Source organism: Rattus rattus, chromosome 5 (genome assembly GCF_011064425.1).
Source record: "Rattus rattus isolate New Zealand chromosome 5, Rrattus_CSIRO_v1, whole genome shotgun sequence".
NCBI lineage: Eukaryota > Metazoa > Chordata > Mammalia > Rodentia > Muridae > Rattus > Rattus rattus.
The window spans coordinates 105,183,119-105,204,369 of record NC_046158.1 but is presented as its reverse complement, the minus strand read 5'-3'; the positions used below and the strand labels follow the sequence as shown (position 1 = coordinate 105,204,369).

The 21,251-nt window shown below is 42.5% G+C and overlaps 1 protein-coding gene across 1 annotated transcript in view; it reads left to right on the top strand.

Moving 5' to 3' along the window:
• Positions 1–21,251, top strand: part of Atp8b4 (ATPase phospholipid transporting 8B4 (putative)) — a 192,105-nt gene that overhangs the window by 144,751 nt on the left and 26,103 nt on the right. Inside the window, exons 18-22 of the mRNA XM_032902598.1 lie at positions 4,410–4,521; positions 6,750–6,855; positions 14,101–14,248; positions 16,901–17,084; positions 17,630–17,853. Coding sequence (XP_032758489.1) covers positions 4,410–4,521; positions 6,750–6,855; positions 14,101–14,248; positions 16,901–17,084; positions 17,630–17,853 — 774 coding nt within the window. The remainder of the gene's footprint in view (positions 1–4,409; positions 4,522–6,749; positions 6,856–14,100; positions 14,249–16,900; positions 17,085–17,629; positions 17,854–21,251) is intronic.

The following is a 21,251-nucleotide window of genomic DNA, read 5'->3' as shown; positions in this document are numbered from 1 at the left end:
TTAGCCAGACTAACCAGAGAATGTGTCCAAATTAACAAAATCAGAAATGGAAAGGGAGAAATAACAACAAAATCAGAGGAAATTAAAAAAAATCATCAGATTCTACTACAAAAGCCTATATTCAACAAAACTTGAAAATCTGCAGGAAATGGACAATTTTCTAGACAGATACCAGGTACCGAAGTTAAATCAGGAACAGATAAACCATTTAAACAACCCCATAACTCCTAAAGAAATAGAAGCAATCATTAAAAGAGCCCAGGTCCAGATGGGTTCAGTGCAGAATTCTATCAGACCTTCATAGAAGACCTCATACCAATACTATCCAAACTATTTCACAAAATTGAAAAAGACGGAGTGCTACCAAATTCCTTCTATGAAGCCACTATTACTCTTATACCTAAACCACACGAACACCCAACAAAGAAAGACCAATTTCCCTATGAATATTGATGCACAAATACTCAATAAAATTCTTACAAACCGAATCCAAGAACACATCAAAACAATCATCCATTATGGTCAAGTAGGCTTCATCCCAGTGATGTAGGGATGGTTTAATATACAGAAAACCATCAATGCAATCTACTATATAAACAAACTGAAAGATAAAAGCCACACGATCGTTTCATTAGATGCCGAGAAAGAATTTGGTAAAATTCAACACCCCTTCATGATAAAAGTCCTGGAAAAAACAGGAATTCAAGGCCCATACCTAAACATAGTAAAAACCATATACAGCAAACCAGTCGCTAACATTAAACTAAATGAAGAGAAACTTGAAGCAATCCCACTAAAATCAGGGACTAGACAAGGCTGTCCACTCTCTCCCTACTTATTCAATATAGTTCTCGAAGTCCTAGCCAGAGCAATCAGATAGCAAAAGGAGATCAAAGGGATACAGATTGGAAAGGAAGAAGTCAGAATATCACTATTTGCAGATGATATGATAGTATATTTAAGTGACCCCAAAAGTTCCATTAGAGAACTACTAAACCTGATAAATACCTTCAGCAAAGTGGCTGGGTATAAAATTAACTCAAATAAATCAGTAGCCTTCCTCTACACAAAAGAGAAACAAGCTGAGAAAGAAATTAGGGAAACGACACCCTTCATAATAGTCCCAAATAATATAAAATACCTCGGTGTGACTTTAACCAAGCAAGTGGAAGATCTGTAAGATAAGAACTTCAAGTCTTTGAAGAAAGAAATTGAAGATCTCAGAAGATGGAAAGATCTTCCATGCTCATGGATTGGCAGGATTAATATAGTAAAAATGGCCATTGTACCAAAAGCAATCTACAGATTCAATCCTCATGAAAATTCCAATCCAATTCTTCAGAGAGTTAGACAGAACAATTTGCAAATTCATCTGGAATAACAAAAAACCTAGGATAGCTAAAACTACCCTCAACAATAAAAGAACTTCCAGGGGAATCACTATCCCTGAACTCAAGCAGTATTACAGAGCAATAGTGATAAAAATTGCATGGTATTGGTACAGAGATAGACAGATAGAACGGTGGAATAGAATTGAAGACCCAGAAATGAAACCACACACCTATGGTCACTTGATTTTTGACAAAGGAGCCAAAACCATCCAATGGAAAAAAGATAGCATTTTCAGGAAAAGGTGCTGGTTCAACTGGAGGTCAGCATGTAGAAGAATGCAGATCGATCCATGCTTATCACCATGTACAAAGCTTAAGTCCAAGTGGATCAAGGACCTCCACATCAAACCAGATACACTCAACCTAATAGAAGAAAAAGTGGGGAAGAATCTCGAACACATGGATACTGTAGAAAATTTCCTGAACAAAACACCAATGGCTTATGCTCTAAGATCAAGAATCGACAAATGGGATCTCATAAAGCTATAAAGCTTCTGTAAGGCAAAGGACACTGTCGTTTGGACAAAATGGCAATCAACATATTGGGAAAAGATCTTTACCAATCCTACAACTGATAGAGGTCTTATATCCAAAATATACAAAGAACTCATGAAGTTAGACTGCAGGGAGACAAATAACCCTATTAAAAATGGGGTTTAGAGCTAAACAAAGAATTCACAGCTGAGGAATATCGAATGGCTGAGAAGCACCTAAAGAAATGTTCACCATCTTTAGTCATAAGGGAAATGCACATCAAAACAACCCTGAGATTTCACCTCACACCAGTGAGAATGGCTAAGATCAAAAACTCAGGTGACAGCAGATGCTGGCGAGGATGTGGAGAAAGAGGAACACTCCTCCATTGTTGGTGGGATTGCAGACTGGTACAACCATTCTGGAAATCAGTCTGGAGGTTCCTCAGAAAATTGGACATTGAACTACCTGAGGACCCAGCTATACCTCTCTTGGGCATATACCCAAAAATGCTCTAACACACAACAAAGATACATGCTCCACTATGTTCATAGCAGCCTTATTCATAATAGCCAGAAGCTGGAAAGAACTCAGATGCCCTTCAACAGAGGAATGGATACAGAAAATGTGGTACATCTACACAATGGAATATTACTCAGCTATCAAAAACAATGAATATGAAATTCATAGGCAAATGGATGGAACTGGAAAATATCATCCTGAGTGAGGTAACCCAATCACAGAAAAACACACATGGTATGCACTCATTGATAAGTGGCTATTAGCCCAAAAGCTCGAATTACCCAAGATGCACAGAACACATGAAACTCAAGAAGAATGACGAAAATGCAGATGCTTCACTCCTTCTTTAAAAGGGGAACAAGAATACCCTTAGGAGGGGATAGGGAGGCAACGTTTAGAACAGAGAATGAAGGAACGCCCATTTAGAGCTTGCCTCACACGTGGCCCATACATATACAGCCACCAAACTAGAGAAGATGGATGAAGCAAAGAAGTGCAGGCTGACAGGAACCGGATGTAGATCTCTCCTGAGAGACAGCCAGAATATGGCAAATACATAGGCGAATGCCAGCAAAAACCACTGAACTGAGAACGGGACCCCCGTTGAAGGAATCAGAGAAAGGACTGAAAGAGCTGAAGGGCCTTGAAACTTTATATGAACAACAATGCCAACCAACCAGAGCTTCCAGGGACTAAGCCACTACCCAAAGACTATACATGGACTGACCCTGGGCTCCAACTCATAGGTAGCAACGAATAGCCTAGTAGGGGCACCAGTGGAAGCAGAAGCCCTTGACCCTGCCATGACTGGACCCCCAGTTAACGTGATTGTTGGGGGGAGGGTGGTAATGGGGAAGGGTGGGGAGGGAAACACCCACATAGAATAGGAGAGGAAAGGGTTAGGGAGATGTTGGCTTGGAGACTGGGAAAGGGAATAATATTTGAAATGTAAAGAAGAAGTATCCTATTTAATAAAGATGAAAAAAAAGAACAATATCAATCAATCAGAGCTTCCAGGGACTAAACCACCATCCAAAGAGTACATATGGACAGACTTATCACTCTAGCTACATATGTAGCCGAGGATGGCCTTATTGGGCACCAAGAGGAGAAGCCCCTGGCCCTTCCAAGGCTCAATGCCCCAGTGTAGGGGAATGTCAGGGCCAGGAGGCAGGAAGGGGTGGGTGGGGGGGGTACCCCCCCCCTCATAGAAGGGCAAGGGAGATGGGATGGGGATTTATGGATGAGAAACTGGGAAAAGGGATAACATTTGAAATGTTAAAAAATATCTAATAAAAAAAAAAGGAAAAAAAAATCATTCTTCTCAGTGACCAAGGACGTTGGTAGCTGGGAGTAGTAGGAAGCAGGTGTTATTGTTAGGATGAAAATGGAACAATCTTCAGTTTTTATTAGAGCACCTGCTGGCTTTTGTTTGATTGTTTGTTGAGACAGGGTTCCTCCGTGTAACAGCCTTGGTTGTCCGGGAACTCACTCTGTAGACCAGGCTGGTCTTGACCTCATAGAGATTTGCCTGCCTTTGCCTACCAAGTGCTGGGATTAAAGGCGTGTGCCACCACTGACTGGCTACCTGGTGGCCTCTTAGTGCATGGACGGCACCACCTTTTGTCCTTCAGCTTTTTGACTACCAGCTGAGGGCTTTCCTTTGGACCCCTCCTTTGCTGCCGAAAGTGGAGAAGCAGCCAGGGACTTCTTAAATCCTTAGAGGAGTAGCTTCTATCCATTTACGCAACATGTCACCTGAGCATACCATCTCCTCCATGGAAATGACACCTTCCTGGGCCTCTGTTATTAAGTTGGTTTGACTTAGGAACTTCCTTTCAGATGCCTACCAGCATCCGATTAATGATTAATTTATTTATACAATAGCGTATTTACTATATCAACATTTTGTAAGCTTCCGTCTTCTCCTGTTCATTGATCTTTAAACTCTGACTGAAATACAGATGTTGGGTGTGTTCCTTGTGTGTATTAACGTAAGTTATTCTTTACTCTCCGATTAAGCTTTTAGGTGCCACCGCTGTAGAAGATAAATTACAAGAAGGTGTTATTGAAACAATTACAAGTCTATCACTAGCCAATATTAAGATCTGGATTCTAACAGGAGACAAACAAGGTAATTGGGAAATAGGTGACAGTGATGTTTGAAGAGGGGAAATTAATGCTTTTAAAAAATGTTAACCAAAAACTTAAAACAATTCATAATTTTTCTAGTCCTCTATTTAGGAAAAGTTGAAATGTAAAAAAAAAGCTTTTAAAAATATGAATTTATTATTTAAAGACTAACCAAAATTTAATTTTAAAAAGTAACAAGTAATAAAAAATAATTTAATAAAAAATGCAAAAACTAAACTAACAAAAATAGCTTGCATAGTACATTCTCTGGTCAGCAGAGTTTCTGTACAGTTGCTACCCCTAGAGAGAAAAATTCTCCATATAGTTTTCATGTGAGCATTGTCCTATCAGTGTTGAAGCAAGGGTCTGGAGGCCTTGTACTCACCTTCAGTTTCTTGATGGCTGGGAGCTGTGGAGATCTAGACTATCTCAGGGTATTGGGTAAACTTCCAAGAGGCTAAGTGCACCAACTGCTTCACGACTGTTTATGGACATGTTACTGTATTCAAGCAGCTGTACCAGTGCACCTGGCTGAACAGCTGTACCAGTGCACCTGGCTGAACAGCTGTACCAGTGCACCTGACTGAACAGCTGTATCAGTGCACCTGGCTGAATTCCAGGATTGCCTGTGAGAGCTGAACCTCTTTTAGGAATGACCAGATACTAAATGAGTACTTTTTTCCTTAAGAAAGAAAAAAAAATAGTTTACTAAGTTTTTAATCTGTTGCTAATAATGAAAGCTTAGAATTTTATGCTCTGACATTAGGAAACAAAATACTCAGCTAACCAGCATGTACTTTAAAGACTACATTCCTTGTGTTAGGCACCCTATAAAGCATTTAGAGGTTTGCAGATGAGATAAATCAATTTTCTGTATAACTATATATAAATGCCTGTATTCCCATTATCTGTCTGTCTGCCTGCCTGCCTGCCTGTTGTCTGTCTGTCTCTTTGTAGTTCTATGTGGAGACCTAGGGTCTCACACATGCTAAGCAAGCAATCTTCCACTCAGTTGCATAGCCCATCCTCCCTTACCTTTTGTTTTGAGACATGGTCTTGCTAAATCGCCCAGGCTGGCTTCAAACCCTCCACAGAGGCAGGTCTTGAACTTTGGAACCCCCTATCTGGGCCACCAGGCCTACCTACCACCCACTTCTGTTTTTCTACCTAAATTATTTTTTTTTTTTATTAACTTGAGTATTTCTTATGTACATTTTAGTGTTATTCCCTTTCCGGTTTCCAGGCAAACATCCCCTTCCTCCCCCTTCCTTATGGGTGTTCCCCTCCCCACCCTCCCCCATTGCCGCCCTCCCCCTGACAGTCTAGTTCACTGGGGGTTCAGTCTTAGCAGGACCCAGGGCTTCCCCTTCCACTGGTGCTCTTACTATCTACCTAAATTATTAATTAGAAAATTAAACGGCAGAAAGTTGAAGCCTGTGGTACTCAATGGATACTTACTACATGAGACTTCCTGCAGCTGACGTGTCTTGGGACCTCAGCATTTAATTACTGCAAGTACCTATGAATTTACCATTGTTTTTCCGATTTCTTTGCTTTATACAAAAGATATGCTGAGATTTCATTATTTGTTTTGATTTAGAATAAGATGAGCAGTTCTGTAGAACTAGCTAGTGTTTCATGATTCCATATTGTTAGAACCAAATGACTATAAAATTAAAGCAGAATTGCTGAGTATGGTATAATTCCCCATGGTCTCTGACAGAACGGTTCTGGGTGGTCCTTGAATTGACTATTAAACTCTAATACCTTTCATTAAGTGGGAAAACTATAAAAGGTTGCATGCATTTGCCTTCAATTATTAGTCTATCATATTAGATTTGCCTATTAGTCAAGTTTAGCACCTTGACACTTGAATGAAGTTGATTGAGGTTTCTGGTAAAAGGTTTGTTTTATATTTTCTCTTCATTGCACTATGGGATCTTAGGGTATCTGAATGAGCATTGGTTTGGGAATCTAAAGGTGGTTTTGAAAACCAAATGAGACGCCATGGATTCCTAGATGAGCCTACTTCTTCAGCGGCTCAGTGAACGGCAAATTTGGTTATGGGTCCCAGGTCTCGGGCTTCTCTCCTGGTCAACTGTATTATATGGTGCTTTGTGTGTTCACTGACATCCGTGGAACCGATAGGCTCTGGGGAAACACAGCCACAGCTCCAAAACTTGATGGAAAAGGTAACACATTAACAGACGCCATTTTTCTTTGTCCCAGAAACTGCCATCAATATTGGTTATGCCTGCAATGTGCTCACAGATGCCATGGACACTGTGTTTGTGATAACGGGGAACACGGCCGTGGAAGTGCGAGAAGAACTCAGGTGCGTGTTGAAGGAAAGGGAGAAAGTCTGGGAGGGGGCGGGGCCACCAGGCATTTGGGAAAGGAAGTCGGTGTGCTGCAGTCCCCACCGTTCCTGTCTGTGTAGTGTCTCCCTGTGCCTCCTTAGGTCTCGTTCACGATCATCACAAAAGGTTGGTATTGGCGATGTGGCATTGCCTTTGGGCCTCCAAAGTTTCCCAGGCGTTTTCAGGGAAGAGTCTCAAGTCACGTATGCTGTTCTTCAAAACGTTCCAGGCAAAAACCTGGAAGATGAAGTGACGATGAATGGCGGTGTCACAGAATGTGCGCTTTAAAAACACCCATTTCAGGGTTGGGGATTTAGCTCGGTGGTAGAGCGCTTGCCTAGCAAGCGCAAGGCCCTGGGTTCGGTCCCCAGCTCCAAAAAAAAAGGAAAAAAAAAAAAAAAACAAAAACAAAAAACAAAACAAACAAACAAAAAAACCTCAAAAAACCCCACCCATTTCCTGGCTTCCTTCCATCTCCGAGTCAGGTCACTGGGGTGTGGAGTACTGGAATTAGTATTTAATAGGCACCTGCAGTTTGTGATAAGATAACTTTTGAAAACTCAGCTTGTGGGGAATAGCGTAGGAGGTCAGCCCAGCCTGCTGAAGAAGTGGATTGCTTGCTGTTTGTACAGCCACCATCTACTGCCAGAAAACGCAAGAGTGCTTGCCGCCACTGGGCACCACATTTGGAGAACTAATAGTCTTACTATCTACCCATTTATTATGCTTATTTTGTTACCTAATTTGAAAAAACATTAAAAATCTACATAAGTATTTTCCTCTAAATCTGAAAAGGGCTGGCTTGTAACAGCTTTGCTCACTGTTTGTACAGCCTCTCTGATCAAAGCTTGTTGCACAGGGAAGGAAGTCTTAGTCGGCATTTAACCAACTGATATCTGTAGATATATTCTGCTGTTGTTTCTGCCTTACCCTGAGCAGAAACGAGCTCTCACGTGCTGGTGAGATGCTCTGATAGGAGAACATGTATGTCTTTGTCAAAAAAAAAAAAAAAAAAAGGAAACTTCATTCATTATTACTGGTATATATTTTAATTATTTGTATAATTTTAAGAAAAGTATTATTTATTCATTAACAGCACACTGACCATGTTTTTATTGGAGTTAATGATTTTCAGATAAATTTTGTGTCATTTTTACAATAGAATTCATGGGGCCTTTGGGGGAAATAGCAATACTTTGATACTTAATTAAAATATTATTTTTAAAGGGAAATTGTCATTTATGTTCATACATATACATGAGCATATATAGAATTCTGGAATTTCTATACAGATTAAAAGACCAATAAATCAAAAGTCTTTTCCCCTATTTATTTTCTGGTATAATTAGTTAATTTGCATTTTAATGATTAAAATTTAAACAGCTTTTTCCCCCCAACTAGCCTACACAAATAAATCAGAGATTTCAAAAGTAGCATTCCCAGGCCTCATTGTTAGACACACAGGTTTTAAATGTGTGTATTTATTTTAGGGAAAATGAATCATGAGATCCCTTTTTAAAACAACAGTAAATCTTATGACATATGCATTGAATTTGTCCAGAGGCTGAGAGAAAACAAAAACAAAAAACAAACCCAGAGCAGTGTTTAATGATGGTGTCCCCAGTACTTTTGGAAGTCTAAAAATTACAAACAGGCAACAAAAACCTCCCAAAGAAAACATTAGCATCAGTGTGAACGCCCAGGGATGGAGGCAGCATCAGTGTGAATGCCCAGGGATGGAGGCAGCATCAATGTGAATGCCCAGGGATGGAGGCAGCATCAGTGTGAACGCCCAGGGATGGAGGCAGCATCAGTGTGAACGCCCAGGGATGGAGGCAGCATCAGTGTGAACACCCAGGGATGGAGGCAGCATCAGTGTGAATGCCCAGGGACGGAGGCAGCATCAGTGTGAATGCCCAGGGATGGAGGCAGCATCAGTGTGAATGCCCAGGGATAGAGGCAGCATCAGTGTGAATGCCCAGGGATGAAGGCAGCATCAGTGTGAATGCCCAGGGATGAAGGCAGCATCAGTGTGAATGCCCAGGGATAGAGGCAGCATCAGTGTGAACGCCCAGGGATGGAGGCAGCATCAGTGTGAACACCCAGGGATGGAGGCAGCATCAGTGTGAACGCCCAGGGATGGAGGCAGCATCAGTGTGAATGCCCAGGGATAGAGGCAGCATCAGTGTGAATGCCCAGGGATAGAGGCAGCATCAGTGTGAATGCCCAGGGATAGAGGCAGCAGGCAGTTTCGGCTGTGGCTAAGCACAGGACCCTGCTCATTTTATGTTAGGCCATGTTTGAAGTAGCAAACAATGCCTTTGAAGAAGTCATATTTCACTGAAGGTGGATCTCTCCAAAAAACAGCTTGAGGAGGAAAGGATCTGTCAGAAGGGGAAGTCAGGGCAGGAACTCAAGGGAGAGATCTGAAAGCAGGAACCTGTGAGGAAACCAGAGAGGAATGCTGTTTCCTGGCTTGCTCCATGGCTCACCTCAGAGAACTTTCATACATAGGCCAGCCCCACAGTGAACAAGGCCTTCCCACATTAATCATCAGCAGAGACACCCCCTCACAGACATGGCCAAGATAATCATTTAGACACTCATTAGAGGAGCTCTGTGTTCCTGCTCTCTCCTTAAGACGACTTTAACTCATCCTTTGAGACTTGAGGAAACTTTATTTTTTCTCTTAAAATACTCATTAGTAAAATTCCCAATTGCTAGGATTTAGAGTGATATTGATGCTATGCTTTTCAAGAGTCTAATTTGGAGTTCAAAACAAAGAGTTTAACTTCTTCGTTCTGTGTTTGGTTCCCTTCCCAAGCAAGGGATGTCTCTGTGTTAGTCAGGCCCCTGACTTCATAGGAACATCTGGAGAAGGAATAGTTGAGCTAATACTTCACGATTTCATCCAGCTACAACTGGTTGGCTACACAGATATCACAGCTGTCATTTCACAGAAGAAATGTGGGGGAATGTGTGTTATTTATGTACTCTTGTTGGTACCTTCAAATGTTAGAATTTTCCATAAGGCGAACTTAGCAATGTATTTTAAAAATATAGACATACATGCTTTTACCCAAACACCTGTTCTAGGGATTACTTCTAAGGATATAAATGAGCAATTGCATGAATATGTAGTTGAGGAAATATTTATTCCTGCACTGGAATAGCTCATATACCCTGTTCAGTCCTGTGATAGCCACATGTCCCTGGTGTACAGTTCAGTCCTGTGTTAGCCACATGCCCATGGTTTACAGTTCAGTCCTGTGATAGCCACATGTCCATGGTTTACAGTTCAGTCCTGTGATAGCCACATGTCCATGGTCTACAGTTCAGTCCTATGTTAGCCAGATGCCCATGGTTTACAGTTCAGTCCTGTGATAGCCACATGTCCATGGTCTACAGTTCAGTCCTGTGTTAGCCTCTTGTCCACAGGTCTATAAATAAGCCCTGTGTTAGCCACATGCTCACTGTCTACAGTTCAGCCCTGTCAGTTTCTGAGATTATTTCATAGATTGCCTCATTTTAACAGGGCATGTATCTTCTGTCCAAGGAAAAGGGACAATGAGGTTTGGTCAGACAAGAAAACTCATTCAGTGTTTCATTTCTGAAGCACCGGTCACATGTTTTCTTCTCAGAAAAATTCATTAAACTGTGACCCCACTGCCTCCAAGTACCCCCATGAAGACACTAGGATTCCGTACCACCTCTTTAATCAGTAGAATCCTTAATCATGAGGACCTTTTGCAAATGCAAATAGTTCCTGGGGTAGGTACTGAAAATAAGTGTGTGATGTAGGCTGTTTATAAGGTATTGGCCAGTCAGGAATCCTTTCGTGGAGCAAAACATAATACTGACTATGATATCATAGAGTCTTTAATGACAGTACCGACCAAACAGGAGACATCTTGATTTGAATTCCCAAGTTCTATTCTTCTGGGTAAACTGTTTTAGCAGGTCAAATTTCTTCTCATAAATTGTAACACCTCTAGAGCACCACATTTTTACTCTGATGAGCATACTGGTGCACGCAGTTGCCTGTTTTCAGGGGGTTGATCTCCATCTAGGCCGGTCCCCAATTTCTGATAATGGATGGATGTCTTTGAATGTCTTTAACAGTCTATGGGAGCAGTGAGGGGTGCTGAACTGAAAGCTTGAACTAAAAAGTTCATTCGCTTTCTTCCTTCCTCACTCTCAGGAGGGTGGTGCTGTCTCCTTTATTGCCCTCTGTTGTATCTTACTCCAACCTAGAGATAGCCTATGGCTGGCTGTATATGGAAAGCCATTTGTTTTGGTAACCAAGAACTAGGAATTTGAAGTCCTGGGTCTACCCTGGACTAATCAAGTGGCTAAAAGTCAGATAGCTAATCTGTCAGAGGCAGACCCAAGTTTCCAAGGAGCAAGCAAGCTCAAAGCACTAGCCTTTTTTTTTTTTTAACCAAAGTCCAAATTATTTTCCTTTAAACATAATGTCATAATTTAAATCTATTTCCTAACAGATCATTTTAAATTCTGGATCTAGAGTGCCAGGAAAGGATTGAGGAAACAACTTGTTCTTCTCACCTTCTTTCTCCTTTGTTGGTTGAATGCATGGCTGAGCACAGGCCTCCCTCTGCTTTAGTGTGCTTCTCACGGTATGGGCTATAAGTGCTACCATTAACTCAACCCTTTGTGTGGTTCTGCATTACAGCATTGTACTAAACTGCCCCTCATACAAAGCCTTTTTCTTTTTAGCATCTGTTTGTATTCTGAGGTCCCATAGTATGTGTGATGTCTGCACACTGTGTTGGTATTCTGTCTAAGCTCCACCCCCACAGCTCTACCTGGGAACAGCCAGGTATGCTCCGCCCCACAGTTGCCTAGCAACAGCCAGCTGTGCCTGACTATAAAGGGGGCTGCTTGCCTCCTTCTCTCCCTCTTCTCCCTCTTACTCTTTGTTCTTCTCTGTTCTTGCCTCCTTCCCACTCCCACCATGTGCCCATGGCCGACCACCTTTCCTCTCCCCTGCTCTTCTCTCATTAAACCTCTCCACCTGGAACCACGTTGTCTGGGTGTGTTCTGTCCGGGCACAGGCTGAGATTTAAACCCTAACACATCGTACAGTTCGTTTTCAGTGAAAGGTACTATGCATAGCTGTCTTCCCTCCTAGTGAATTACATTTGCAAGAACCAGCTTGAGTTTGGAGAGCTGAGTACCAGGAAGTAAAGGAAAGGACAGCTATGAACACCCTCCCAGGTCTTACAGTGTGCGAGCATTCCAGCCTGGCAGGGGAGTGAAGGCCTGCGAGGAGAGAGCATTAGCAATTTTAGCAGAGCATAAAAATTGTCCCTCTTCTGCCTGGAAAGGGACTTGTGTCACATGCTAGGAAGATGTTGCTGGGGAAAAGCTCCTAAATAAGTGGGATTTCAGCCAATGTGTTCATGAACTTCACTCTCCTTTGGAATGTTTTCGTTTTCCAAGGGGGAAATAGAGGTTGAGTCATTTACACGGCAAATGGGGGCCTCATCAAACAGGAACCCCTGGGAGATGTTTTTTGCCTCAGTGCCTTCTCAGAGCCCAGTTTCTGGGATGTGCAGCACCGTCAGAGGCACACTCATGTCTCGTATCGTTTCTCCCATTCATCTTTGGCACTGCCAGTTTCCATGACCATGACGAGCGTTCCTTGGATTGCTTATCTACTGAGGACGTCGGAGCCTTCTGCTCGCAACAGTAATTCTTTGTGCCTGCTCTATCTCCTTCCTCACAGTGCGCTTCACACAGCCTCCTAACTTTACACATCCTTTTGTTTGTTTCTGCAAACTGCCTATTAACTGTCTGATATCATCCTTGGAACCAAGGTTGAGTGAAAGGCTTTTAAAAGTGCAGGCGCGATTTTGGTCCCAGACAGCAGACGGCAGTGTTGAGCCAGGAAACAAAGTGGCCTGCCTGGGCTTCTAGGTCTGCTTTTGTAGTTTGTACATAAATGCTTGGTGATGCATTTCTATATGCATCACTCTATTTTAAATAATTTAAAAGCTGAAGGCAGAACGTTTGTTTTAATATGATCATTCTCTCCTCTCAGAGGAGCTTCATCATAAACTCATTGTAGAAAGTGTTTTCCATACTGGGTGGGACTTCAGGGAGACAGTTCATTTTGCCACAAGTCAAAACATCTGCTAATCTATTCTTCACTTTCTGTTTTCTTCTGGAATTCATCCATACATGTAGTGGTATTCTCATGTGCAGTGGCTGGCTTGGGCATCCCTCTGTAGGGAACATATACTGATATTCCTGTGATGGGAGTTACTTGGTCATGCCAACAGACCTGCTGTTTATAACCTGGTCACCCACAGGTCTTCTGGGAGGGAATTTATCTTCCTTTTAAAGACGATCACATTTTTTAAGAGAACAGTAAAATGCTATTTCTAATGGGGTTATTTCATCATATAAGATACTGATTAGTTCTTAGGCATTGTGGGGGAATTTGTAACAACCCCATGTTTGGTGTTTGCAGTTTCTTACAAGATCATTGTTATCATTTAAACGGATGGGGATTTTTTTTTAAACTTAAAGTATTCTATTATTGTATTTATTATTGTATACTAATAAATGACATCATGTCTCTCTTTCAAAGTTAAAATGTGTTTATAAGTAGACAGTTGTTTTTAGCCAGGTTATATAATATTGTATATAAAATTGATGAACGTGCGCGCACACACGCAGACACACACACAGACACACACAGACACACACACACACACAGACACACACACACACGGAAGAAAGGGAGAGCGAAAACGGGAAAAAGGAGATAGAGAGGGAGGGAAGGGAGCCCTGTGCAATGAGAAGGTTTCCTTCATTGCCTTTAGATTTTGTTTAGCATATTGAAAAACACCGTTTTTTTTCCCAGAGAGTAGCTCTTCAGCCTTTATACACCAAAGCTAGCAAGATTCCTTAGTTAAAACCAGTTTTTTAGGTAGTTTAAGATGTTCGAGATGACTCTGTTTTCACTATGTTTACTGGCCTATTTCCTTCACACGCCCCCGCCCCCACCCCTGACCTCATGGAGCTTTGACAGGTACTGCTGTCTGTCCATGGGTTTGCTTGATGGACCTAATTCCTGGGCCTTGCTCTGAATAGTGATGGAATGAACTCTCTTCTAGGCTGGCCTCTTGGTTTGGTTATAGATAAACTCTTGAGTGCTTTGTTATGCCTTTTTAATTCTTTTATTCTTTAAGGAAAGCAAAGGAAAATTTGCTTGGACAAAACACGAGTTTTTCCAATGGACATGCGGTTTATGAAAACAAGCAACGGTTGGAGTTGGACTCGGGTGCAGGGGAGGCTGTGACAGGAGAATATGCTTTAGTCATAAACGGCCACAGTTTGGTGAGTTTGCCCGAGGCTCTTCTTCCCTTTTTCTTTACTCCAATAATCATCTCTTTTGTGCTGCTGTAATGAGAGCCCTCTTTGTGTTTTTCAAACAAACGACGCTGCAAGAGATAGGGCGTGCACAGGATTTCCTGTTTACAAAAGGAAAGACTTCCAGTGTGCCTCTCAGACATCATTGTTTGAAGGATCACACTGGATGTGAGGCTCTGGGGAAACAATTCGCAGGGAATCCATGAGTTTTGCCTAAACAGTCACTTAGCAGGATGCTTTAAGTGCGTTTGTAAGGGGCGGGGGGATGGCACCGCTTTCTCTCAGTGTCTGCTCTCGCTAATGCTTGTGATTTGCAAGTCATAACCTGACCTTCATAGAATTACCACGCCAAATTATTGCCATTAAGATACCTCTGGTGGTTTTTCTAAATAGCAACATTCTGCAGCAAAGCCAAACAATTTGATTTGATTAGGAAATCTGGTTCTTGTCATAATAGAATAAACTTGCAGTGGACTTCTAACGCAGTTCAGGTTCCAAGCACTGAACAAAACTCAAACCGCTCCTCCCAAGTCCCTAATTAGAATACAAAAGCCCCGACTGCAGTCTCGTGAAATTATCATTTATTCGTACAAAGAACTTAATCTCACATCTCTCGTTGGCTTTGATGCTCGCTTTTCACTGTGGAGTTCGGAAAATGAACGTTTGTTCTTGAAGACCGTTTCTTAAGTGGACAAAAGCAGTTGGATCTGAGTCTATTAGATTCCCCTCTGTGACCGTCCGCCTGTTAGCTCCTAATGCTCTAAGCACTGTCCAGCTGGATCCCAGACGCAGCAAAGTGCTGCTTCCACACCGTGGAAAGTTACAGAGCTCAGCTGCAGGCCAAGCTCAGTCGAAAGTTGGTCCAGATGACATGAACTTTTCCCTTGCACAGATGAACACCAACTGAAAGCTACGTCTGCCTGCCGAGGTCTGGAGTTGAGTGGCCCCAGCAGCGTAGGATAGGATCCCTTAGGGGTTATGCTTTGACCGTCCCTTGGGCTTGAAGAGGCCAGTGTGTGGGGGACATGGGCTTTCTGGTGATAATCACCTACCCTGTGTTACTCTCTGTTGAAAGAAAGCTCTAAGCTGGACGTTCTTCAGGAGTCCTGTTTGCCTCAAAGCCCCATGCTCATGAAACCATGAGATGTCCTCTCCAGTTATAGAGGACTGACCATATTTTTGATAGTCCAGTCAGGTTTTAGTTTGTTTTCTCTTTAAATCATAGCTCCAGTTTTCTCAAATTCTGAAGCTTTTCTGAATGCAATCAGGCCTGTCTTCATTAAACCCAAGTCTATGTTCTACTTGCTGACAATATAGAAAAATGAACGGAGAAAAAAAGGGGCCATTCTGAGCAAAAGAGCCAGTTATATGCCTTGTCTTCCAGAGCATATGAGATATTTGAGAATGATGGTACAGTTTTTCTGAGTCATATAGGCTTCCTATGAATTTTTTTTCTGCACCAGAGTCACAGTTTTGGACTCATTTACCCATCTACTGGCTCATACTGCCACCATTGTCTAGACAGACTGACCAGGTCACAGTGCTAGAGTGACAGAAAACTCAGACATGAATGGAGCATAGTCCTTGTTTGGGAGATCACAGTATAATTCTGACAGTCGTATGACAGGTACCACAAAAGACGAATTAATACAATGCTTCTAGAGCACAGAAACAGACACATTTAATTATCTGTTTAAAGAATGAACAGAGGAGACTTTCTGACAGAACGTATGTTATTGAGTAAAACTGATAGCAAATACAAAGGTAGAAAGGCAGTCTGGGAAACAGCGATAAGGCCTGAAGGGGATTACAAGAGCACCTAAAGGTGCTACTGAACACAGCCCCTGAAGATAGGCAGGCCAAACCGTACTGGTCTGTGAGTGGCTAAGGACTCACTCTAGGACTCCTATTACTCAAAAGTAGATTCACTAGTGTTCTTTGAATGTGTCTAATACAGAGTGCAATGTGAGATGTTTCTAGAAAGTTAATTGTCCAGTTACTTGGAGAGAATCGTGTTCTCTTTCCAGTAATTGCTTAGGGTATAGAAAGGCTCTTGGAATGTGGAACAAGGGTAGAAATTGGTCGTGGAACCCCGACTGAGACATAGGTTGCCTGTCACTCTCTTGTTCAAGCTCCTGATTCCAGCCACTGTGCTTTTCTAGGGACAGCCTCTGCTCATGTCCTTTTCGTCTTGCCTGTGCGTTGGCATTCATGAACACTAACTGTACAAAACGGTGCAAAGGACACTAGCAGTGTGTCACGTAGAGATCACCATTGGCAGTTCATCTGGAACTACTGAGATATCAGCAGGTTCTAGCTGTGGCTTCCACTGATTCTAGTAGTTCCTAGTAGAATTCTCCCAATATCTATCATAACAGTACCTTGCTGAGATGGCATCACAACATGTCAAGGTGGCAGGGGACACGTCTCTTATTTTTACGTTAAATTCTCTTGAAACTTACCAACAGCTCAATATTCATGTCTTCATTCTTGTTACTGCTTTTGTAACCCTGAATTGACGAAGTAATGAAATGGTTCTGAAATGAAGTCAGTCACGAACCGTGATATTTGCTTTGTAACTTACAATCGTCATGTGTTCTGTTTGTTTTGACGGCACAGGCCCATGCCCTAGAAAGCGATGTCGAGAAAGATCTTTTGGAGCTCGCCTGCGTGTGTAAGACGGTGGTCTGCTGCAGAGTCACTCCACTCCAGAAAGCTCAAGTAGTGGAGTTGGTAAAAAAGCACAGAAATGCTGTGACATTGGCCATTGGTGATGGGGCCAATGATGTCAGCATGATTAAAAGTAAGAGAATATTTTCTCAATGAGGGACACTGTACACATGGAGTCCTGCTTTTAGCATGTGATACGATGTAATAGAAATGTGCATTAATTTAGTTTTTACCATGGTTCTTTTATAAATTATACTTTTTGGGACCAGCACTTACAAACCTATTAGTACCTATAAGACATTTTTCTTCAGTTAAACCACCTGCATATTTCCTAGTTTAGAAAATGACATTGCTTGCCTTCTACAGTTTGAGAGGAAGAATCCACTCAGGGCAGGTGAAAGTAGCCAGGGCTGCATTCCTAGCCGCTGGGTTGATCCCATCTTTGTTACCAGTGTAAATCACAAATTTCCAACCTTTTCCCAGCCCAGTTTTCCCTTAGGTAAAACTGGAGTCAATGCTTAACTATGTGACTAGTCCATGATATATGTGAAAAACTATAAAAATTATTATAGCTATACAATTACAAAACATAGCTGATATAAGAAAAGAAATAGTTTCTTAAAGATGCTGTGATTCTGTTTGGGGATAAACCCTTTTTCGTCGTCTATTCCCTCCTAGGTGCCCACATTGGCATTGGCATCAGTGGCCAGGAAGGACTGCAAGCGGTCTTAGCCAGTGACTATGCGTTGGCTCAGTTTAGATATCTCCAGCGGCTGCTTCTTGTTCACGGAAGGTGGTCCTATTACAGGATGTGCAAGTTTTTATGCTATTTCTTCTACAAGAACTTTGCGTTCACCCTCGTGCATTTCTGGTTCGCCTTCTTCTGTGGTTTCTCGGCACAGGTGAGTATTTCTCCTTGAATATCCTCCCGTGAATGACACTCTCTCTTCACATTGTCTTACTGATAAAGAAAAGACACTTTTACTTCTGATCCAGGACAGTATAACCATTTGGCGATTGAGTGTTAATGAACTTTGAATTCAACCCACATAAAAATAAATGGGTAGCTGGAATTTTTCTGATGTATAGAATAACTAATTACTGCTTCTTGCGTATCTTTTAGCTTTTTATGAAATGTGTTGGTACGATAGCAGGTAAGCCTTTTGAGGAGTTTTTAAAATATATTTTTATTCTTTAAAAATCTCACGGGGTCATAGTACACCCACCTCATCTCAACTCCTTCCAGATCTCTTTCCACTCCACCTCCCAAATTTGTGTCTTAAAAACTTATCATTTGCCAAATCCAATTTGTGCTGCCCATAAACTCATGGGTGTGGAGCCATTCATTGGCACATGGTCGACTTACGGGGCCGACAGACTTAGAGAAAACTGAGTTTCCCTTCACTCACAGCCACCAACTACTAAAAGCTCCTCAGCCAAGTTGGTGGGCCATGAGCACCTGTCCTATCCAGGCCGGAGTGGTGACTGGCCCGATCTTTGCAGGTGTCGTGCAGGTAGCCATAACTGCTGTGTGTTCATGCGTGCGGGGCCTTGTGTCCTGGGACTGGTTTCTCACTGGCGTCTTCCTCCTTGTCCTGACCTCTGGCTCCTATGCTCTTTCTGCCCCTTCTTCCTCTGTGGTTCCTTAGGGAAATGGTATAATATAGATGGATGTGCCCTATTTATGGCTGGGCACTCTGCAGACGCTCTACATTTTGATCAGTCATGAGTTTCTGTAGTAAGCGTCACCCACTGCACAGAGAAACGTCTTTGATGTTTTCTGAAAGCTGCACTAACTGATGGGTATATAGGAGATTCAGGGGCAATTGAGATTTCACCCCAAGGGGAAGTGGTTGATGCCCGGACACTGGAGCCATCTAGATATCACCATGCCAGCTAAGATTCATCTATGGAGAGTGCTGATATCACGTAAGCACCATTGTGCATCCTTGGACCTTGCCTTGCTGGCTGTTGGGGCTCATTGACTCGCTGGGGAGGACGATTGCGTGCTCTGCTCCCTTGGCAGTGCTTGTGAAACCTTCAGATATCGTGAGAGCTAATACTCAGGGGGAAGGCTTCAAGGTCAGTTCTAGCTTGATTCTTTCAAGTCTTGTTTCGGAAGTGTGGGCCGTCTCCAGCAATAGGGTGTTCAGGTTCTGGGAGGCAACCAAGGGTAATGGCAACTGCTTATGTTATTTTGGAAGTCTCTTTGACTTACCTGACCCACAACTATAGTGGAGGCTTCCTAAGCACTAGGATTTTTGTTAGATTCCGCTTCATACAAACGCATGAAGAAGTATTTTCTAAAATTGGCAGAACACAGAAATGGATTTTTTTTCTCCCCAATGAGGCTGTATAGAGCAACGAACCCATTCTAGAGCTTGCACTTAACCCCTCTAAAGATGGAGGCTGGAGTCCTTGTGTGTGGCCTCTGTTTCAGGGGTACTGAGAACTGGCTGTGAGGGTTACTGGGAGGCGGGGCTGGAATTGGCCAGGCTTGCTGTCTCTTCTCCCTGTTTTTCACTTGAAGAGCTTGATTAGCACCAAGCATTAGCATGTTTTGGCTTCCCCTCCGAGTCCTGTTCTTCTAAGGACAATATGTTATAATGAGGCAAATAGAAGGAAAACAACATGTTTGGAAGAGACACCAATCAGTCTATGCAGGTTGAGAACTTATGTAGGGGGAACATTCTTCCCACCATTGAAACCATTTAGGTGGCTTTGGTCTCCATCTCCATGTGCCAATCATGGAGATTTCCTCAGCTCCTAAACCCCACCTCTTTTGAAGAGAGATGACCGAGATGCCTTCATTTCCAACTGGTCTTCTCCTGAGTGGCCTACCCTTCAAGGTTCCTTCTCTGTTCAGTTCTGGCAGGGGTGAGACTTACGCACATTCTCCTGCATCTTTGAATGTTTGCCTGCTTAGCTGCAGTTGGCTTCGCTCCCGTTTAGAGCAGGTGCTCTGTTGGCCTGCTGGGCCACTGCGTGAAATGGAGGGAGGTAATTCCCACTGACAGAGAACTCACAGTCTGGGAATGATTTTATTTGTAGAAATGTGAAACGGATGTTAAATCACTCCACTGTCACATTTCTCTTATTTGTTCTACCAACTTTTTTTGATTAAATTTTTTTTATAAATTTTATTTTGCTATTTTACTTTCTCCTCTCCCAATTCCTCTCAGATCTTGACTCCTTACCCATTCAACTTCATGTTCTTTTTTTTCTCAAAACAAATAAACAACAAACAAAAGACTCTAGACAACTCCTCCCAGAAAAGAACCAAAACAAAAAATAAAGTAAAAAACCCAAAACATAGTAAGACAAAATGCCTACCCCCCCCCAAAACACCCAGAATGAAATAAAAATTCCACAACAAACAGACATGAAGGGTTGGCCAACTACTCTTGGGCAGGGAGCCTGTTCTAGAGTAAAGTTGATATGCCTAGTGATACTCCACTGAAGAAAACTGACTTCCTCTCCCATTAGGTATCAATTGCAAGTAGATTCTTGCTTAGGGTGGGACATTCTGTCCCCTTCCTCTTTTCTGTCTTGATATTGTTATCTGGCTTGAATATGTACTTGGGCACACTGCCCCCGTCTCTGGAAGTTCATATGCGTATCACTCCTGTTCTGTCTGGAAGACACTGTTTCTTTCCAGTCACCCACCAGCTTTGACTCTTACAGCCTTTCTACCTCCTCTTCCGCATCAAGCCCTGAGCCTCGATGAGAGAAGTTAGATGAGAGCATCCCATTTAGGACCGCATGCGGCCAGGTCTCTCACTCTCTGTGCACTGTCTGGTGTGTGTCTGTGTTAATTCCCAGCTAGTCTAAGAAGCAGCTTCTCTGATGAGAATTGAGTGATGTACTGACCTATGGATATAGAAATGTGACACTAGGAATCATCTTATTGTTCCATGCCCTCAGCAGAATAATAATAGTAGCTTTTTCTATAGGTCCTATCCAGTCTGACGTTCTTGGCCACTTTTGCTGTGTCAGGTATGGGTTTCATCCATCTCATGGAGTGGGCCTTAAATCCAATTTTAAACTAAGTTGTTTATCCCTCTAATATCTGTATCACTATCACACCAGTATATCTTGCACACAGGTTGTTTGTGTGGGTCTCAGATTTTGTAGTTGGGTGATAGTGATGATTCCCTTCCTCCTCCAGAGGCATGCAGAGTATGTTCTAGCACTGTGAATGGCGGTAGGATGAAGCTTCTAGTTGGGCACCAGCTTGACTTTTTGTTTGACTTGTTTTGTTTTATGTAAGTGGTGCTTTGAGCAATAGGGCCTTACCACC